General features: G+C 33.1%; 1 protein-coding gene across 10 annotated transcripts in view; it reads left to right on the top strand.

The window, feature by feature from the left end:
* Nucleotides 1-21,046, top strand: part of LOC126874826 (cAMP-specific 3',5'-cyclic phosphodiesterase-like) — a 175,011-nt gene that overhangs the window by 123,913 nt on the left and 30,052 nt on the right. For all 10 annotated transcript variants that reach the window (XM_050637270.1, XM_050637272.1, XM_050637271.1 and 7 more), the window contains 3 exons: nucleotides 2,733-2,834; nucleotides 5,065-5,129; nucleotides 7,304-7,416. In XM_050637270.1, the coding sequence (XP_050493227.1) occupies nucleotides 2,733-2,834; nucleotides 5,065-5,129; nucleotides 7,304-7,416 (280 nt within the window). The remainder of the gene's footprint in view (nucleotides 1-2,732; nucleotides 2,835-5,064; nucleotides 5,130-7,303; nucleotides 7,417-21,046) is intronic.

Raw genomic sequence — 21,046 nt, 5'->3', positions numbered from 1 at the left:
TTCTCGTCTACTTTTAATGGCCAGCTTCGAAAAACCCAAACAGCAGGCCGTTTACGTGACGCGATTCCCTTTGTTCGAGGGTGGATTCAGCGAGGCTTGGGCCAAAATCTTACGGATCTCCCGCAGTCTTTTAGCAGAGGGATGTTTAGCGGCAACCCAGTTTCTTCTGGATTGCACAGATTGAGTTGATTGATGTTCACGTTGGAATATCTTCTGGTTCGGCTACTTCGACGAGGGGCGCTTTAACATGGAAAAGTTTGTAATCCTGATGAGATTGAGCTTACGTTCTGGGATCAAATGGCGATTGCTGTGGTTATTGGACTGCGGATCCTACGCTGGTCTGAAGGGAATCTCTGAATAACGTGGTCAATTGGTTCCACGTTGTTGTACGTTGTCGAATATACACTGAATGTGCTTACGTGTGTGAATACATTTGGATAACACGATGAAGATAAAAAGATGTTTGAAGATTATTGTACTAGTTTCTGAGGAAAAATTCATCGTTGTTCTACGAATATTTCTCACGATTCTGTAAATCAATTTGAATTTTGATTATTGAAAATCTTTCAAGCACGTGATCCGTTAGTTGAGTTACGCGTGTATCCTCATGTTGCACGTTATCGAATACTTTAAATGTTCTTACGCGTGCAAATAGACATTTGCTTGTAGAGTATAAAATGATGAAGATAAAAGCGCTTGAAAAATAAAATAGTAGCATTTAAACAACATTTTGTTAAATATTTTAATTGATTCTTACATATCGATTTAGAGTTTTGTTAGATTTCTTTGAATCTTCTACCTAACACGTTCCAAGCTTTTTTCACGAAGATTATTACCTGTATAATTAATAATTAATTATTTCCTTGTAACTGAATTGCATTTATTTGATTGAAAAACATTCAGTTGATCAATCTTTCGTTAACTCGATGGGTGGTAGTAATTAAAAATCGAGTCAACGCTGGAAAATCATCCAATCCGAATAAAATAAACGTTCCTCCTAAGTAAATTCAATTATACTGCCGGTTCAATTTAATTTTTACCACACGTTCATCGAGAACAGCTAAAAACGATACCATTGAACGAGCTGTGTAAAAATCGTTATATCAACCCCTACGATATTCCATTGAAAATTTCACATTTATCAATGTAGCAGTAGACGATCTCCTATCCTATATCTGATAACAATTGAATCGTTAATACAGCATGTTACATCTCAAAATATCGAGGTATTTTATACGTTTTATATATCACAGACATATATATAAATTCACAAACATCCGTTAAAATCAGCTTAATCGTTTGCTAGTAATCCAACATTTAAATAGTAATTATTAATCGTTGATACGATTATAAAATAATAATCCAATACTTAAACAGTAATTATTAAAATCAGTAACATAATCGTAAATTAATAATCGAATATTCCAACAATAATTGCGAATCATTAATTACGTTAAATATGATAATTTGTTCGATACGCAACCTCCCTTTCCGTATCGTATATTTGAAAAACGAAAGGAAGAGATTGTTAACGTATCCTGTTTACAAGATTCCTGGATTGTAATCGAGCTTAGGCTAGATCAATTAATCCGTGAATATCGATGACGCTTTTAGCATTAACGCTATGAAGCTTGAACGATCCACCGATGATTTGACCTGTGCCCTTCGAAGGGGTGTAATTTTCGCTGGGAAAAGCGTGAAGTAATTGACGCGCGTGTACGTGTTCGCGCGTAGGAAGGCGCGTGATTTAATTAATGCAAGTTCCGCGAGAGACCTGCCGCTTTGGAAATCGAGAACGCGGCGATGAACGATGGCGATGGTGTTTCGACGGGGACTGAAAATAGACTTTACCATCGTTAACGTGTGTATAATTAATTAGTCGGTTACTCTTTTCTAACTTCCATACTGCGACAAAGTGTGATATAAACAAACCAGTAAATAAAAAATCAATGAAATCGTTCGTCCACAGCGAAATCACGAAGCTTCGTTCAGATTGAAGATTGAGAAAGTGTAATTTATTAGTTGCGAATTAACAAGTTACAAGAGACGATAATATTCGTCTTATCTCTCGCGATCTCGTTTCGTCATTTTTGAAATTTCGGAAATTACACGACACATGTTCTTCTTATTCTTTTTATTTTATTTGTACTTAACATTGTACCAATTCTTAGTTTGATATGAAATATACAACGATCGCATTCATGGGAAATAGCACGCTAAATGATATTTTCGTTGGATTTATTAAAATTCCTTGGTCGAATGTCAATATTTTCGTCGAACTTTTTAAAATTCGTAAAAATAAAAAAATATACAGTCGAAAGAGTAATTTGATAGCAACAAATAGTTGCTTTTCAGACAAAATTCCTAGCAAGAACTGTTTATCAAATTAGATATTCCGAAATATCCTATTAAAAGCTACGATGATACAAAATATCGGTGTAATATAATTACGTTATGCTAATAGAATAACGTAATTGAATTTATACGAATATCATGAAATATTTAAACAGTGAATTAAATTGCAAACGATGTAATACGATTGGTGTACAGTTTGAAACCAGAAATACGCCACGCATGCATGAGTTTAGAGTGCAGCTTTTGGAAACAAGAAGCAATGCCGTTGAGTTCATTGCAAGCTGAACGTTAGCCATTAATACTCCTTTCACTGTATATTATGCTTCAGATATCGATGAAACATAAAAAATTGATTTTATTTCTGTTTGATCTTGCAGCCATGGCGAGGAATATATCGTCACACCTTTCGCGCAGATTCTTGCCTCCCTACGATCCGTCAGGTACAACCTCCTGTTGCTCACAGATGCATTCACGAACCGGTAAGTATTTTTTTTTTTCATAAATAAAAAGTACCACATTTCTTTTTTTTTTAATTTATTTATTTAACGATAATGATTGCGAATACAGCGGTATGAAAATGTTTTTGGAACTTCTTTTCGCGTTACAATAAGTAAAGAAATATACATAGTAATATACATATATACATAGAAATATAATATATCATGAACATTATATATCAAGATTGCAGTGTTTCGCCTTTTTTTCGCGAGCGAATATTAATATTCGCATTTTTTCCCATTTTTCATTATTTTAAGCGTACTTCGCGTTTTCTCGTATTTTATATTTTACATTTTATATTTTCTCTGATAACAATAGCGATGATACTACTTTATACTTCGATTGTATAATAGAAAATTAGCCTGCATGAAAAATAGAATTTTTTCTGATTTTCAGTTGACCAGCAATATGACGTCAAGTCATTTCCGAAAATTTGTTCGCGCTTTGTTAACGAACAATTATGCTTTGTTTGGTATTTCTCTGGAAGTTCAAAAATACCGTACCGTTTTCATGATAATATTCAATCGTTAACAGAATTCTCTACAACTAATTGACGGCACGTGCAGATTTTTCTACGGTTCTATTCTTTTTCCGATGAATTTTCACTATGCTTGTGCAGGAAATGGAAATAAATAATTTTCAGTCATTCGTCGCTTACACTTTGTTATTTACGAGAAACGTTCATTCGTCGTAACATAAAGAAAGGTTGGGAAAACTTTTTCACGTTACCGTAACTCCGAATAACGTAAATAACATAAAACACCAAATAAGAAAAAAGTTTCCGTTTCCCTAGCGTGGTAAACCTTTAATCTCCGATGTTTTCTGAATTCACTTTGATTTCCGCTTTTCTCCTCAGCTCGTTTTTTTTTTCTTCTTTGTCTTTACGTCTCTTCCCGATTTCGAGCATCCATCTTATCCCCTCGCCTTTCCTCCCCATAATCGCTTCTTCCTTTATATCTCTTTATTCCTCCCATATGTGCTGCCACGATTCTTCTTTACCTTCGCGTGATCTACATATAAATCGAAAAGTTATTGAAATAATAAACATATTCGATAGAATAGAATATCTTCCGCGATATTCGTTTCAGCAATCGAAATTTATGGATAAATGGGGAAATGCGAACTGAAAAGTATAATAAGCTAATACGATGACAAATGTAATAGGAAATTCATATAAAGACGCGTGACGGATAATACGTACACGCGCACGTGTATCAATTGTCGGTATTAAAGGTTAAAACCGTGTGACCTGGATTTAAAGCGAAAATAAATCAATGAAATCGTCAAAATTATAAAACAATAAGAGTATCTGGATAGCAAAATTTCAGATAACGCGTGCACAGTATTGTGGAAAGGTCTTATCGTTGCATCACCTACGTTTGTCTGCCTCGTAATCGTCATGGAATAATTATATCTTCCCGAAACATTTAAAAAATGAGATTGCGAATTTTAGCTTGGAATTTACGATGTTTTAATTTTATTCGATTGGACGTCGAATTTGGAATTTTTAATACAAGGATCGTGATAATTATACAGAATAACGATTAACGTAATTTGGTAGAATGAACTTTAGAATTAATATAGACTTGTCAGAATTGATTTTATCTGTTATTCAAATTATAGTCAACCGAATTGTATGTAGAATTATACAAATTTTAATGGACGGTATATAATTTATGAAACAGAAAATCATGGTCGAAATTTGATCAAAATATAAAATGCCATACATTTGGTTCATAAAATATTTGTTGAAAATGACAAGGTGAGTTCGTGCTCGCCATCCATTAGCAGATGCGTTAGTTATAAGAAATAGTAACTAAAGGATGATTCTAGTTACACTCGATAGATTTAATCGATAGGCTTAAGATGCCTTTTGTTTTTATCCTTAGTTTTTGTAAGCGCGTGCAATAAAGGTTTTTTTGCCTCACAACTTATTTGGTGTGATAGATTTATCCATTCGATAAAATAATAACTATTCTGATACCTTATCTCTGAGTATAGAAATAACAACAATATCGGTGAATGCAATTTTCATATATTTATCGATAAATTTCGATTAATTCTACGTACATTACGCAAAAAGCGTATTGATTAAAATTTATCAAATTTCATATTTCGATAATATACGCTTTATAATTTGTACGTTATATTTCCACCTTCTATGTTGATGAAACTCGTTGTTAAAGATATTTTCTTGTACTTTGTCTACAGAATACGAAGGAACAGTGAGCAGGCGGGCAGCTCATCGCAGCAACAAGGAGGTCAAACGCTAGGAGGTAAGAATCACTTCGATATTCGCCAAAAATCTTTCATCGACGTCAAAATCCCTAATTTCGTTTAACATTTTCTTTACGATGTTTGTTCTATAAGCATTCAACCGCAAGAGAATCGAAACGTTTAGGAAATACTATCATGCGAAAAGACACACATGGAAAAAAAGAAACTTCATTAAATATATTATCAATGCTGGATAAAATACGAATGAAGAATATTTCGACTGTTTTAAATAATCGTCGTTGTACAGTTCAAATAAGATAATATTTTAAACAGAAAGTACAATTTTGACGAATGAAATATTTTTATTTCGATAAAATCTGAAATTTAGTTCGATTTAATTTTATATTTTGTAATCGTTTTTTAAAAAAAAACTTATTAAATAATTATTGAAATATTTTAACTCTTTTTAACTCTTTTTTAAATCTTTCTTGACAATGAAAACAGACTAAAAAGAAAATTAATATCACAATGCACGAATCCGTAGTATTTGCAAACTAAATTTATCATCTTTTTAAGTATGGCTATTCGCATAAAACATAGTGCATCGTTCAAAGTTTTCATCGCTTAGAATTTATTTAGCCTGGTATCTAAGTTTTCCTAAGAACAAAATCCCATGGTTAACAACATAGAATGTTTAAGAATCAATTGTAACTAACTCGCCTGTACGAAGACCCAATTACGCGTCACCTTTCATATTTCTAAAATTCATTCAGATCGAGCTCATTAAAATCCAAGTGTAATTATCCGTCCTGCCAGTGGAAATGGCTTTCGAGATAGAAAAGCAGAATCTTTCTCGTCCGAAGAGTAAAATATTCACGTGACAACGCGACTATTCGATAAAATGACGTTTGTCTGCCTTAGAAAATGAGATTTCTCGAAATTGCTATTGAAGTCCGGCCCTCGCTCTATCTTTTACGTTTCAGCTGCATTCGTCGTCTGACGTCAATTCACTTTTCCCTTTTGTTCTTCCGATTGATCTCTTCTACGCTTCATTTATGCAACCTTTCATCTTTAGCGAGATTCGCACGTTTATTTCATCATCTACATACAACGTTTTCCACCCACATTGGATATTTCATAATTCCTCCACGAGTGTTTCGTGTCTTTTTGTTTCCACGATGTTCGTTTCATCTACTTCGCTTCGTTTCTGTCACGATGCTTGTGAAAAAGAAACAGGAATCTCATTGTCGTGCGATTCTTGGAACAAGAATTTTTCTGAGAAATTAGATTCGGCCATGAGAACGCTTTTGAGGGTGTTCTATTTATTTCTGTTTATCAGGAAACTGAGCGAGACAAAGATTTTCTATTTTATTCAGATTTTATTAAGATTTAGCGAAATTCTTTGCGTGGAAACATGAAAGACAATGGATTTATATTCGATATATTATTATTTTTCACGTGGAGTATTTTTGTACAGAATATCCTTATATTATTATTTATTTTATTATTATATTAGTATTTTTTGTAAAATATTTTGATTTGCAATATTTTCATATAAAATTCCTTGCAAGAGGAATATTTTTCTATAGAATATTTCCACGTGGAATATTTCTATATAAAATATTCTCTTAATATATTTGTGTCCAGGATATCTTTCAAGTGGTGTATTCTTGCATGAAATATTTTCTTAACAGCATACTTTCGCATAGAGTATCTTTAAACAGAATATTGTTTCATAATTCCACACAATGGAATATTTTTATATGAATTCCGTGTTTATGAAACATTTTTCCATACGATACTTTTTTACACGAAATTTTCAGAGAAACATTTTTAGAGAAATTTAAAATTAAACGAGAAACACATTCCAATTAAATTAAGCGAAAAAAGAGAACCAAATAAAAGAAACATTGTTAAAAAAGAAGAAAAAAATGAATTTTTATCAAAAAAAAAAAAAAAAAAAGAAATCAAAAAGTGTATCATTTTCCTGTAAAACAGCTACTATCCCTAACATGTCAAATTTGCTCCTCAAATCCAAGCAACCAGACTCTCGTGCACTTTTTGTTCAACCGTATCCGAGGAAAAGTCTGTCGAGGCTTGAAGAGGCTCGTTTTCTCGCCTCTTCACAAGGCGACGATTAACTTCACAGAAATCTTATCGTGTCGCAGGAAGCTCTCAGTCGCTTCCTCCGTTCCTCTGTGGTACTAAAGTCTCCTTTTTTTTTTGGTTTCAGACGAGGAATACGCAAAAACAGCCGCAGATACGATGTACGAGCTAGACTGGTGCCTGAAACAGCTGGAAACCATTCGGACGCATCAGTCCGTATCAGACATGGCCTCAACGAAGGTAAGACCCACTCACTTCCTTTCTTTCTCGAGTGGACACGCTCGATTTACGGTGAATCGTTGCTGGATCGAGTTCAGTGCACTCTAAGGAGGCTGTCACACTTTTGCTACAACTGCGAGCAAATGATTTGGCATCAATCGATCGCATATAATGCGATCGCCATTATTCGAATGGTTTCAGGCGTTTAGTGTGTTAGACACGTTGATCTTGTCGTAGTATTCGAAATTTTTATTTTATCCGAATATCACGCTCTCGTTTTAACAAATGAGACGAACATTTTTCATAAATATCTAGCAACATATTCGGACGAAAAATTATACGTATCGGCAATTGGTAAGATTACTTGGTTTTTTCTCTGAAAATGTAAGAAACGATGGGACTGATGATTTGATCATTAAGTATCGAGAGTAATTTTAGAGTGGGTCGAAGGTGATCAAAATGAAAAAATGTTCGACTTATAAACGTTAATTTCGTTTGATAAAAATAATTGAATCGCGTGGTTTTGGATTGCGAGGAATTTTATGACTCGACATTTTCGTACAAGTTAACTAAACTAAATTTGATGGACGTTGTCTTTTGTTCAGTCATCTATAAATTAGGATTACTCTGCAAGATTCCGTGGAACCTTGCGAGATAGTTGATTTTTAATTGACTCTGCTCAAATACCTGAAACGTTAATCAATGAAAATTCTTAGAAGTTACTAAATTTCTAGAACTGGTAAACTAGTTTCAATTATCATTACTCTGAAGTTGATGACACGTTTACAATTTACAATCAGATAAGGTTTCTCAGATTGTAATCAAAGTTGTTAATCAATTCCTTCTGAGTAACCGAAGATATTAATTCTTCTTTAGCCAAGGTTGTTTTCCACGTAATTTTAGAAATTTAGCCACGTAAGTAAGGAAATAAATACAAAAGACGTTTCAAGAATATTTTGCTACTATCTTTGTCAAACTACACAAACAAAAACAATGCCTGATAAATCTTCTGCCACGATCTTTCGAATGATCGTTCTTCTAATCAATTTTCCATCCTGGTTACGGGAATTTTCAATTTCCTGTCCTCCATAAAAAGTAAAATATCCACCAGCCAGTCAGATGACTCTTACTTCCTATTTCTTTTTTTCTATGTGCTTGAGCACCCGAATCTTGGTTTCTCTGAAGCAGATGTTTCCACTTTAAATAAATCCAAAGACGAACTCTGCCTATTCGATTTCGTTACAATTTACAATTTAGTAGAAATCGAGTGAAATTATTTTTAATTGAAAAATCTACACGCCCGTCGTGCTGATGGAAGAATATGAGATGACGAACGTTTCAATTTTTTAGGGAATTTTTAAATAAAAGTCACAGCGAAAGAAAGCGGATGAAACGCGATATGAAAATGGGTAAAAAGATAGAAATCGTTTCGTAGGATAATAATCTGCATGCTCGAGGCGAGATAATCGAGACTTTATGATTCGCTGGAATTATGGCTGTTCTAATCTTCCTTCTTAGAACTCGACGATATAAAGCGAGCAGCATGTGAATAATCAAGTTTAATGGCACACTCGAGGTTTGCGAACCTATTTCGTTCAGTGGAATGCTCCCTTCCGCGTAATTGAGATTTAAACGGGAGGAATCTCGCGTTTTCCGCGAAAAAGCCAGTTTGATTATCGAATCATCTATTTCCAACAAAATATTTCCCTGCAATATAAATAATATAAATGATGTAATATAATGTATACAACATAATATATATATTTCTTACAATGAAATATTTTCTAAAATATTATGTAAAATACTGCGTAAAATATTATTTTATTCTGGAATAAAACTAAACTGATTGGTACTTTCCGTGTGCTTTAATGATCTTTGAAATATTTATAGAATTCTAAATAATCTTTCTACAAAATATTAATAGCATTTAATTCGTCCAGAAGAGAAATATTAACTGGTATGAATATTTTATTTCACGATTCTGATTGCTTCGATATCTTTAGTAATATTGCACAATCATCTTTCATTGGATGATAAAAAATTGACTTGTTTTTATAGTCCTAAAAAAATGGAAAAATTTGCAACGTAGGATAACGTGGACAAAAAGTGGGGAACTCATTGAATTTAATTTGTTGGGCATTTACGGTACACGTCGATGGAAAAAAACTGCTAGGAAATTCCGATCTTTCGATATAAAGTTGCGCAATTAATTGCACCTCAAAGTCGACACGTTTTTCTTGTTAATTATGAGCTATTACCTGTCAACGTGAGGCGTACCGATTGATATTATACCTCATCGATAGAACGAAATCGGAATTCCAGTAGATTCTCGGTTATTCATCGTCAATGTACATAAACTCGATAAATTTGTCTTTTACACTAAAGAAAAATTTCACTTTCAATTTACAATTTCCTAGAAATTTCTCAAGTGACACGTTCCATTGCAAACATCTTCAAACCTGTTCAAACGATTTTTATAACACGCTGCTCTCGCCAATTTTATATCGTTCAACATATTCGCTGGCAAACGAGGAAATCGACCTCGATGAAGTCGCTGAACACGGACGTCCTCACTTTCCTGACGAACCTGATTTATTGCCGCCCGCTTGCTCGGGATTCTTGGAAAGCGGAATTTTGACCGTGCAACCTCGACTTCCTTCCGTAGGAGCTTTCCTTGGGCTGCCACACCGAGGAAATTCTCGTAAATTCGCGCATCACGTACTCAGGTCAAGGTACACAGTCGGTCAAAAATATCGGGACACCTAAAGTTTATTGCGAAACGGTGACATTTCAGAATTTTATAGAATTTCGAACGCAGAACTTTTAAGTCGTAGAGAAAAAAATCTGACAAATTTTTACTTGCCTAAAATTGTAAAAACACAAGAAAAGAAAAAACGGAATCTAAGAACAGATTTTACGTCTCTAAGGATTCGAATAGAACGAGTTGCAAGCGATTTTCTACGCACGTGCCACTCAATCGTACGTCTAATCTCTCCACGTTTATTGACACACGTACTCGAAAGGGACGTTTACGATTTGTTGTCGTTCACGAACGGCCTCGAAGAAAATTCGTGGCGATTCGTTCGCTCCTCTGCTCGATTTTCACCGATAATCACACAGTTCGATCCCCGGGAATTCATTGTCGCATAATCGTGCATCAGTTTCACGGTCACGGCGATTGACAAAGCGTGGATGACATTGATATGTCACTTACTAGGCCGTGTTGAACGTGTCGGCAAATTTCGCAAATTTTTTAGCCATTTGCCTATCAGTTTGTCGTCCCCTTTGATTCCATTTTTATTTCCATCGCTCCAATTTGCTAGGAGTAGTTTTTAAACAGTTATTTGGGTATTTAAACAAACTAGTTAATCGAGCACAAACGTACAGAAAGATATTGCTTTCGCAAGGGCTTGTTCGAAGTTCGATTTAGAATTTGTACTCGCGAATCGGACGAATTTCGTGAATGACAAACGCCATTCATGAAAATACCAAATATTTTGTTCTCAGTGGCTGACTGAAAATACGAAAACTTGCACAGATAACGAGTTATAGTCGATTATGTAAGAGTGATATTTTCGATTCACCATTTTCCTTATCTTTGATATATAAACAATTTACCTAGATATCTCTGAACGAGGTAACTAACAAATTCTAACAAGCAAACCTATTTCTCTTTATTACACCGTTATTCGAAAATTAGCCGAGTTTAATATTCCGAGAGTAACTGAACGAGGTACACAAGACTGTTATTTTACTACTTTTGCGTACCATTTAGTGAACTATGGTACGCAATCGATTATTTAAACTGACCACGCCAGGTCTACACACCATAATGAAACTAGGGAAATATCGATGAAATAAAAAATACAAATTGGTAATATGTTGGGTGGCAAATAAAAATGCAGGCGAGGAAAGAGGCAAAAATGTAAGTAAAGGTTCAAATAAAAATCCTCAATGGGTGTTTGATACGTAACAAAATTACAGAACAGGAAGAAATTAAATTAATATAAGACTTGTTAGCCACTGGAAATCCGGGAAAGAGAAAAGATCGAAAAGCCGTTCCGTAAGCAATAAAGATTGGAACACGTAAAAATTACAAAACAAAGAATTGAAAAAAAGAAGCGAAAGAACTGGAAATGCTCGTACGAGCTTTTGATTTTTGACAAAATTAAGAAATACTTTTCACGTACAACGGATCGAAAGTTGATCAACTTTAAGAACTCTCCAACGCCTTTGATATCCAATAGAAACTCCAAACTGGACAGAAACTGAGGATATAAACGCTCGATGCGCACCGAATAGAAATCTCCAAAAACGCGAAGAATTGAAAACTTGTTTTTGCTAGCCGATAGCTTAAAATTTTATTATCTGAAAAATATCTCCAGTACTTTTGACAAAAATGTGAAAACTGAACGAAAACAGAAAATACAAACTTGCATTGGAAGTCTACCCAGCAATATATGCCGAAGATAGGAAAAATTTACAAATCGTTTGATATCCAGCAAAAGCGTGAAAACGAGAGAGAAAAGAAATAAAAACGACACGAACGAGAATGCTTGCCAAGGAGCTGCAGTTTCTTATCTTATCGGCTCGAAGGCGCAGTCGCTTCGTATAGACGTAGAAGTCGAATGGTGGCAAGAGCGAACGAGTTTCTCGCGTGACTCAAGGGCCGCCCTTGTCTGTTTTGGGCTTTTTCTGCCGTAAAAAAAAAAAAAAAAAAAAATCGATCGATCCGAATCAATTGACCTACATCGTGCCTCGTCATTATTAGGCAAAGCGCGAGCCGGCCAACATGCAGCCCGGTTTACATGTGCGTACGAGCTATGAATGTCGAGCAGGTGGCTGTCGTGTTTTATTTAGAAGCCTCTCATAGCCGTTCAACTCCACTTTTCCTTATATCTTTGGCTCACTGAAACTGAGTAGAAGATCCTGTTTTGTACGAGCCAGTCAGCGTTGGATTTATTTCTATGGTTATGGCGTGTGGAGTGTTGTGGAAGAGGTTATGTAGCGCGAATAATACTATCGCGAGAGTAGGTGGCGTTGTAAACGGTAGTAGATACATCGTTTTCGGTTTGCATCTTGTTTTTTAATATTTTCAGAATTATTCTTACGTATTTCAAACACTTGTGTAGTTGGAATAAAAGTAAACAAGTCATTATATCGCGACAATAAAAATAGATTAAAAATAAAAAGAAAATTAAAACTAGTTTAATTATATATAGGCTAATTATTAAGATTAATCCGATAGTAACATATAGTAGCATTTCTTTCTTAATTTTCTACGAAAAAAAAAATGTCCGATTTCTCCTCCATGGAGGAAGTAATGCTGCATTTAATTATGTAAAAACGATCATAGTGTGATAAAAAGATCGCATATAAAATTGATTGATTATCTTCGATCCTATTAACAATTTTAATCACTGTCAATAAACATCTCGGCTATGATAAAAACTATTCATTATATAAATTATCTCTCCATCTTTGTTCGCAAATAACATTATTTAAAATTACACTTGAATAAACAACTATAAAAAAATATTTAACCTTTTCTTTCATAGAAATAATATCGTAAAGAAACTGCGTGTTTTTATGCACTTATGAGAAACTTCAAAGTGTAATAACACGCAAATGTACAGATATAAAAATGTTTGCAAAAACGTAGAAAATATTCAAAGTATAATATCCGATGATACATATTTAGCAAAACTTGGTAAAATAATAATAATTTTCTCCATCCTTTTCATTCTTATTCATAAAGATATGAATTTGTATGTCAAAAGAAGAAGTGGTTGTATAATATCATTCAATGAACACAACATTCCAGATACTTTTTTATTGACCTTTACTACTTGTTTGGATCCATTGCTAAGTGACATAATACTTATACTACTTGAATATATATATATATATATATATATATATATATATATATATATATATATATATATATTTATCTTTAGTATTTGCAAAACGAATCGAACCATTCAAAGAGTAATATCAATTTTAATTTTCATACAGTAGAAAGCTTTTAATTAATTCGTAAATTATATATCGAAACGCCCAATCGACTGACATTGAAATTCATTAATTAATCTACTAAACTTTGTAATACCGTAGTATAGAAATGGCGGAGGGTTGAGGAAATTTGGTGATTACAAAGAATCGCGGGAGCAAAGGTAATAAAGGCTAAAAGGGCACGACGACAATGGCGCCACTTGGCCAGATGCCAATCTCGTAGATTTTCTGGCGAATTCGGTGAACACGCTCGTTTATCTTGTCGAATTTATGCGGAGAATGGATTCCAACTAATCCGTCTAACTGTTATTTGTTCTTCACCGAAGTTAGCAACGTTTGTCACCGATTGAAATCATTTCAGGCATCTTGATACGTTTCCGAAAATTATTCGACATGAGATTTGTATTTCTCGATAAATATGTTAATAATAAAATACAGTTGAATAACTGTAAACTTAAGCGAAAGTAAAGTTTGGAAATAGGGAAGAAAGATTCGAGGAATAAATGATAAAAAAAAGTAAAGATCTCGTGTGAGATAAAATGTCGTCGATTTACCCAAATTGTAACCAATTATGACATTGTTATGTAACACCATTTGGTCATGGATCAGTTGTACGATTACGATAATCTAATCAGTCTGGCCTTGTTGCTGACGTCTGTATTAATTTCCCAATTAAACGTGCTATATAATATTCTAATCGAAGTTTTTGAAAATCGAGCTATCATGGTGCCGACAGAAATTACAGTGAGATTTACATAAATTATGTAAATACAGTTATCTTGTTTCTCGATATAATGAAATTTCCATGGAAAAAATAATATGCCGAAAATTGAAATTAAATTCATTTTTCTTTAACACGAATATATCTACGAAACCTGGATATTTCGAATATTTAGAAAACAAATTTATTTCCCTATCGGTGACAAATTTTTAATCAAAATTTGTTTCGTGAATATTCTAAAAATATTCTGAAAATATACACAAATTCTGCACACAATTTCTCTCCATTTTTCTCCGCCACTGTCTCTGAGATTAACTTAGAGAAAAAGAGTGGAAATGGGGAAAAAAAATCAATTTTCTTTACCCTCCAGACGAAGGCTTCGCTTCCAAGGCCATCACGCTTTAATACGTTTCTTCGTGTAGGGTTGTACACTGTCTGTGCTATGTTTCCCTCTAAACCGCCCTCGTATTGATTACACAATGCCTTTTTTAAGCTACTCTGATGAGCAGCTGGTCATGAAACAATGACACGAATCGATAAATACGGATAGTATTTAATAAAAATACGCTAAGCTTTATGTAAGCAACCAGCCTCAGTAACCACGTCACAAGCCACTGCTGTTTCACCCCTGTGCGGATGACATGGTTGCCTTTCACGAGTTTCGATCAGACCTCGACAACCTCGTAACACGTGACGTAGTACGCTATGTATTTAATATTATGATCGACGCACTTCGATTGGAATAATTGGGGATGAATAACGAAGGAGCTTGTGACTTTTTCCACCACTCTCGCACCTTTTCATTTTTAATTAAATTTTAATTTCTTAGTCTTTTAATTCTTCAATCTCGAACCTTCTAATCTTTACTGCATCATTTTAAATTTTCTAAATCTTTAGTCTTTGTATTCTTCAATTATATTATCAATTCCTTGTATCCTCGATTTTTACGTTCTTTCGCTCTTGTACCGCTTAATTCTCGTTTTTCAATATTTCACTTTTCAACTAAATAGCAGTGAAGTAGTGGCTGTTGATTTTCAATCTGTTTACCACTGTCCAATTTATTAATTAATTTATTAGCGATCATTATTATCCGCAAATTACGCACTTATTATATATATTAACTGAACCGTATCTCGTGGTTATTTTTACTTCCTCGTATTTTATACTGAAATTTTGTAAAACTATTAAGTCAGCCACGCGTGACGTGAAAAGTGTTAAAATTATCGAAAAATGTATCCTTTAGGCGTAGCTGTGATACTTCCTTAACCTACTTACAAGACTTCGATTTTTAATAAATCATTCTCCCTCCCACAACCTTACGAATTGTTTCTCACAATTTCCAGAAACGTGATGCTAAAATCTTGAAGCTCACCGAACGTAAAATTCTTGTCTTCCGTGTTACTCGATTTTAACTACGTCTCATGAATTTCTGAACGCTTGAATTCCTGGAATTTGACTCCGCGTTCCGGGAGATTACGTCTGAATTGTCCTAATGTATTTCCAGTTTTCTGGAAAGCAATCTGAGATGACTATAAACCAGGCAACGTTTGTTTAATCTTTTCCCCTAGTTTGTTGAAAGTGCCCGGTTGCACAGAACATACCGCTATATTTTTCTTTCGCATATATAAAACGTAGATATGCGTCACAAAACGCAACTTCGTAACTGTCGTGATTTCCTGATTCGTTGACGCTATGTCGTCACAGAAATATTGCATAAATGGCTGCATTACAGGCAATCGTGGCTGACTATTATCTTTGGAATTTTTATTGTAATAATGTTATTGTAGTCTTCTTCTTTAGTCATTAATGACTGCATTCTTGAGTTAGCAAAGATTATCATTCGCTGTTATTTATACAGTTGGTTAATGTTATAACTATTTATTTGGTTGCCATTAAACTTCTGAGGATTGAATTTATTAAAGTCAGACGATGATAAATGTAAGCAATTTACTCTTTGTAAGATTATTTATTTAAAATCTGAAAACTTTGTTTCAAAAGAAAATCTAAAAATAAATGACTAATAACAGTGTGTAAATGAGGATATTCGAAACAATAACGATATTAATTCATGATCTAATTACTACTTGAACATGCACAGAAATTAATTAAATGGTACAGCTAACAACGGAATACATGAATGAAATTAAAGGATCACAGGATAATTAGCGGAAATTAAATGGACAATGAATTTCACGACCGAAATTGTGGGGAACAGTTACATTGTTACAATCTGTTCCACTTAAATATTAAATCAAACAGCGTTGGCCATTTAGAAATTCCATCTTTTAATATGCTTTGTTGTTATAGAAATAGTTTGAAATTTATTTTAGCATTTTTCATGAATTTATTTAACGTTTCACGATGAAAAATATTAAATAAATCGATTATCTTCGAAGAATTTTTAATTAAATGGAACATTAAATTATGGAATATAAAGTTTGAACTAATCCTGTCCAAATGCCTGGGAGAACTTCATCTGAATTCTTTTTTATGGAACTAATTATTCCACGCCTGAAATTTAGCGTGTCAAAGACATTAATTATTCATGAAGAATTAATAAGATCTCTACAAAGGAAGACTTTGGTGATATTGAATCGAATATAGGAAACTGTTTTAAGTTATTTACATAAATCGATATTCCTTTCCCATGGATAAATAGTCGGAGAAATATTTATTTTTAGAAATATATATCCTTCTAACGACCATGCATAAGATACTTTATTTAGGTCTCATTTATTTGCCTTATTTAAGAAAAATTTATGTATTTTTAAATACAATGTTTTCTTAATTTTTAGAAAATTGAGCGCTTTATCAGAATTTTAAAATTCTGTAAACTTCCGATATTCATAATTTCTATATATAATTTCAAGATCACCTAAATCCATGTCAGACTGCAAATTCTGACCATCTACTTTCTTCATTAATGTGATAAACATTATCTAACAATAATTTTTGATGTACGAAAAGTTTATTAATGTTCGAAATGGATTTATAACCAAAATTTGCCAGTCAGATATATATTCTCGAATTTAACTTAAACAAACGTTCTTTTCTCGTTGCACGATGTATGCGATTGCTTTCCAGAATTTTTTCTTTTTTTTTTTTTCTTTCTCATTTCCGATTCGATTTCCGTGCACGTGTCAAACGGTTTTGGACGATCAAAAAAAAAAAAAAAAAAAAATAAATAAATAAATAAAAGAAAAATGAGGAATGGAAACTTCATGGAAACACTCGATGAATACGTCGGTTCGTCGAAAACATTATTTTCTTCTGCTACACCGGATGTGGCTGTTGGATAATCATCGATCTGAAACGGCATCCTCTCGCGAGCTGAGTTCTTGAAAAAAGCTGCGACTAATTTAAAAATCTCGTATTTTGAAATCTTTATTGAACATACTAAAAGTGGAAAAGCTATAAATCGAGATAATAAAAATGAAAATAGAATTGGAAATTTTTCAAATAGAAAATTTATCACCCGCTTGATTATAATAAAAAGAGATCAGAAAAATAAATTCTTAGAATTTCAATATTAGAAAATATCTATTAAATAATGCCTGTGCATAGAATTTATACAAAATAATTTATTCAAGATAAAATTATATATCGTATCTATGTGTTGCATCATTTGTATCATGAAATAAAATAATTTTATCCGCGTTTCAATGAATCTGTATAAAAATTCCCGAGCCGGTTCCTCGACAGACGACCACAATTACCTCTTCCACTCGTCTTTGTCGCTGGTCACTAAGTCTTCCAACCATTGTCTGGCTAGCTGGCCGCGAATTCTCCGTAGTATGATGCGTAGCTTTCAACTAACATTTTAATGCATGAAACTAAAGAAATATAAATATTTCAATATTTTAAAATACTAATGAAATAAAACAATTTCGTTCGCGTTTCAATGAATCTGTATAAATATTTTCGAGCCGATTCCTCAACAGACGACCACGATCACCCCCCTGGCTGCTGTGTATATTTGCAAAAAAATTAATTGGGAACGAACGATTATTCGTATTGTTCGAATAATTCTCCAATCGATATTGGAATAAATATAGAAAATAGTTTTTTACGGATAACAAATAATAATTATACCACGGATAACACATTCGACCGATATGAATTTATTTCGATAATTATGTGAACTAAATATTTACTCGAAACAATTTGAACGATGTTTAAGTCTGGAATAGAGACAGCAACAAAATAGACACTCCGCATCATCATCATCATTATTATCATCCTACTCACATTCAGATTTCGCAAGTGTCTTGTTCGTCAGTTTTCTAGACGATAATAAAATTAGTTGATAATATTAAGACTCGAAGCTAATAAACAAACTGATCAAATAACGTACCTTCAACGTTATACAAGCACTCTTTGTACATGAGTATAAAATCTCGTGATCGAGAAAGGCCACAATTAATGACGTTCTCATAAATGACAATCTTGCGCTGACGACGTTGCTGTTCGTTTCAAGTATGTAATTCTAGCCTTTGCCACGGTGTTGCAGCACTTCTTGGTAAAGATATTACGGTGTCTCATATCGAGCGCATGTCTCATATTAGGTGTCGTTGCTTCATTGATTAAATTCCATTCAACGTTGCAATAACAACGATCTTTAAGATCTCAGTAACAGTCGAACTATTAAAATTTGTTAAATTCCATCCAACTTCGAAATGACAAAATTTCCATTACAAACATCGATTAATCCAGTTTGAAGCGAAAAGAAAAAGACAGGAAATAGCATTTGACCAAAATACAATTTTACGATCTGGGCAATTGCCTTGAAATATCAAAAAATTCATTTAAATAGAAAGTTGGAGAAGTTTCCATCGTAAACTTCGATTAACTTGTTTTCAAATGAGAAATTTATCGTGTTTATGGCAACCAAGAGAGAATGCTTCGATCGACCGTAGGCGGATTTCGAGACGACTAGATAAGAACAATAGCAAATACACACACCGTGACGTAAAAGTTGCTTGACGTACGCGAACGTTTGCTTTTAGATAGGTTAATCGACAAAACAAATTACCTGCGATTATGCCAACGAACATGGCTTAAGTCTTAAGCGTATGAAAAACAAAGTTCTACATTGTATACTTGCTCTAATTTGTCTTTAATAGGTAACTCATAGAATATAGGCTTTTATGCAAATTAATTTTTTTATAAACACAACGACTAAGATAAAATCTAAACAGAGATCACGTGTAATACACGCAATACATGCATAAAAAGTATCTGTAAATGTTCCAATACCTTTGTGAGCTTGTGAATTTAATTAAAAAAAAAAAGGCAACTAAAAGAGCACTTTCGGTAACATGGAATTGATTGTTGAACTTAAAAATTACTTGTCAAGATTTCGCTTGTGGTCTTTGGTTATTGACACATGCGATATTTATTGTTTTGTTTGTATAACTTATCTACAAAATATAGATAAATACGATTATGCGAAATGCAATGAATTTTTATATGTTCTTGCGATATATATAGCTTGACGATGATTGATTACGTTTGGGTGACTACAATGGAAAATTATCATTGACAATTCTGGCCAATATCTATTTCTGGAATATTCGTTTATAAATAAACTTTATTTCGAGGAAACGTAGAAAATAAAAAGACGAATTAATATGAATTAACGAATTATGAAAATATAAATTAACACGACAATGTACAAAATCGTATAGAACCGTTGACATCTGAAATTGCGAATATTAAGAATCGCGAAGCCTCCGGATGTTACGTATTTTAATTATTTGTATATTTAATTAATGTCGTATTTGAAATTCTGCAGAAATCAAAGCGTGGAAAATTCTTTTATTCATTCGTCGATCTCTGTAGAAGATAAAAACATTTTTGTTTCAATTGAATTAATTGATTTCATTAATTTCATTAATTTTTAATTCCACAAGGCAGGACACAACAGAATCTTTTACAGACTCAGCCATTTCTGCTCGAGATAAATATAATGAAGAATTATAAATATAACTCAAAGTGCAAAAATTTGCTTCGTCTAATTATTGTTTTTTTTTTTTTTCTAAAGATAAAGGAAACAAAAGTATAGTGGAAATTAATCTTGAAGATAATACATTTACTCTGCTCTAGATAAAAGTAATTAAGTAAAAGACGTGTTGTACCTTTATATAATCATCTTCTTTTGATTAGAAATTCTACAAACGTAAAAATTCCTCTGTCTGATTATTCTCAAGCTAAAACGAAGAAAACAAAGATATAATGGAAATTAATCCTGATAAGTACGAATGAGCATCTTGCTCTTGCCTCTAGACACAAATACGAATGAAAAATATATGTATGTGGATATTTTTCATCAAAGGGAACCATTATCTATTTAAAGAAAGAAAAGAATATTTACCACTTTCATTAAACAATTTTATTTCAAGAATATTTCCTTGTACATAACGAAAGATCGCAATAAGGACTTGCCTTAAATTGGGAAATACATTTCGAACGTTAATTAATCTACCAGAGAATATGTTGCTTTATTAGCAAGGAAGCCTAATATTGTTCTCGTTACTCGTGTTACACTGCTTCATCAATTAACTATATTTAATTAACATAGTAATTGGAGTACCGCATGCGTCGCTAATTGGAGTGTACAAGCTTACTTCGATATAATTCCTGGACGATAACTAATTAGCCATTTCTTTCGGATAATTGATTTTCAATTGCATCGAGCCGTAATACCACGGAAGGCCGGCGTCAGAGGCTGATTTTTCAGTCGTACGATGTTCTATTTTTGCTTGAATGATGTTTCTTCGAAAACAAAGAATATCCGATTTATCTTGGAAATTTTGTTCAATCATTGCAATTGAACGGAATAAAGGTTTCTTAATAAAATTGCAATGAATTAGTAGGTAATACTTTTATCGAAAATCTTATTATCAATTTTCTCGT

The sequence above is a fragment of the Bombus huntii genome, chromosome 16 (assembly GCF_024542735.1).
Source record: "Bombus huntii isolate Logan2020A chromosome 16, iyBomHunt1.1, whole genome shotgun sequence".
In the NCBI taxonomy this organism is placed as follows: Eukaryota; Metazoa; Arthropoda; class Insecta; order Hymenoptera; family Apidae; genus Bombus; species Bombus huntii.
The sequence above is the reverse complement of the archived record's forward strand: the minus strand, read 5'-3'. Positions and strand labels throughout refer to the sequence as shown.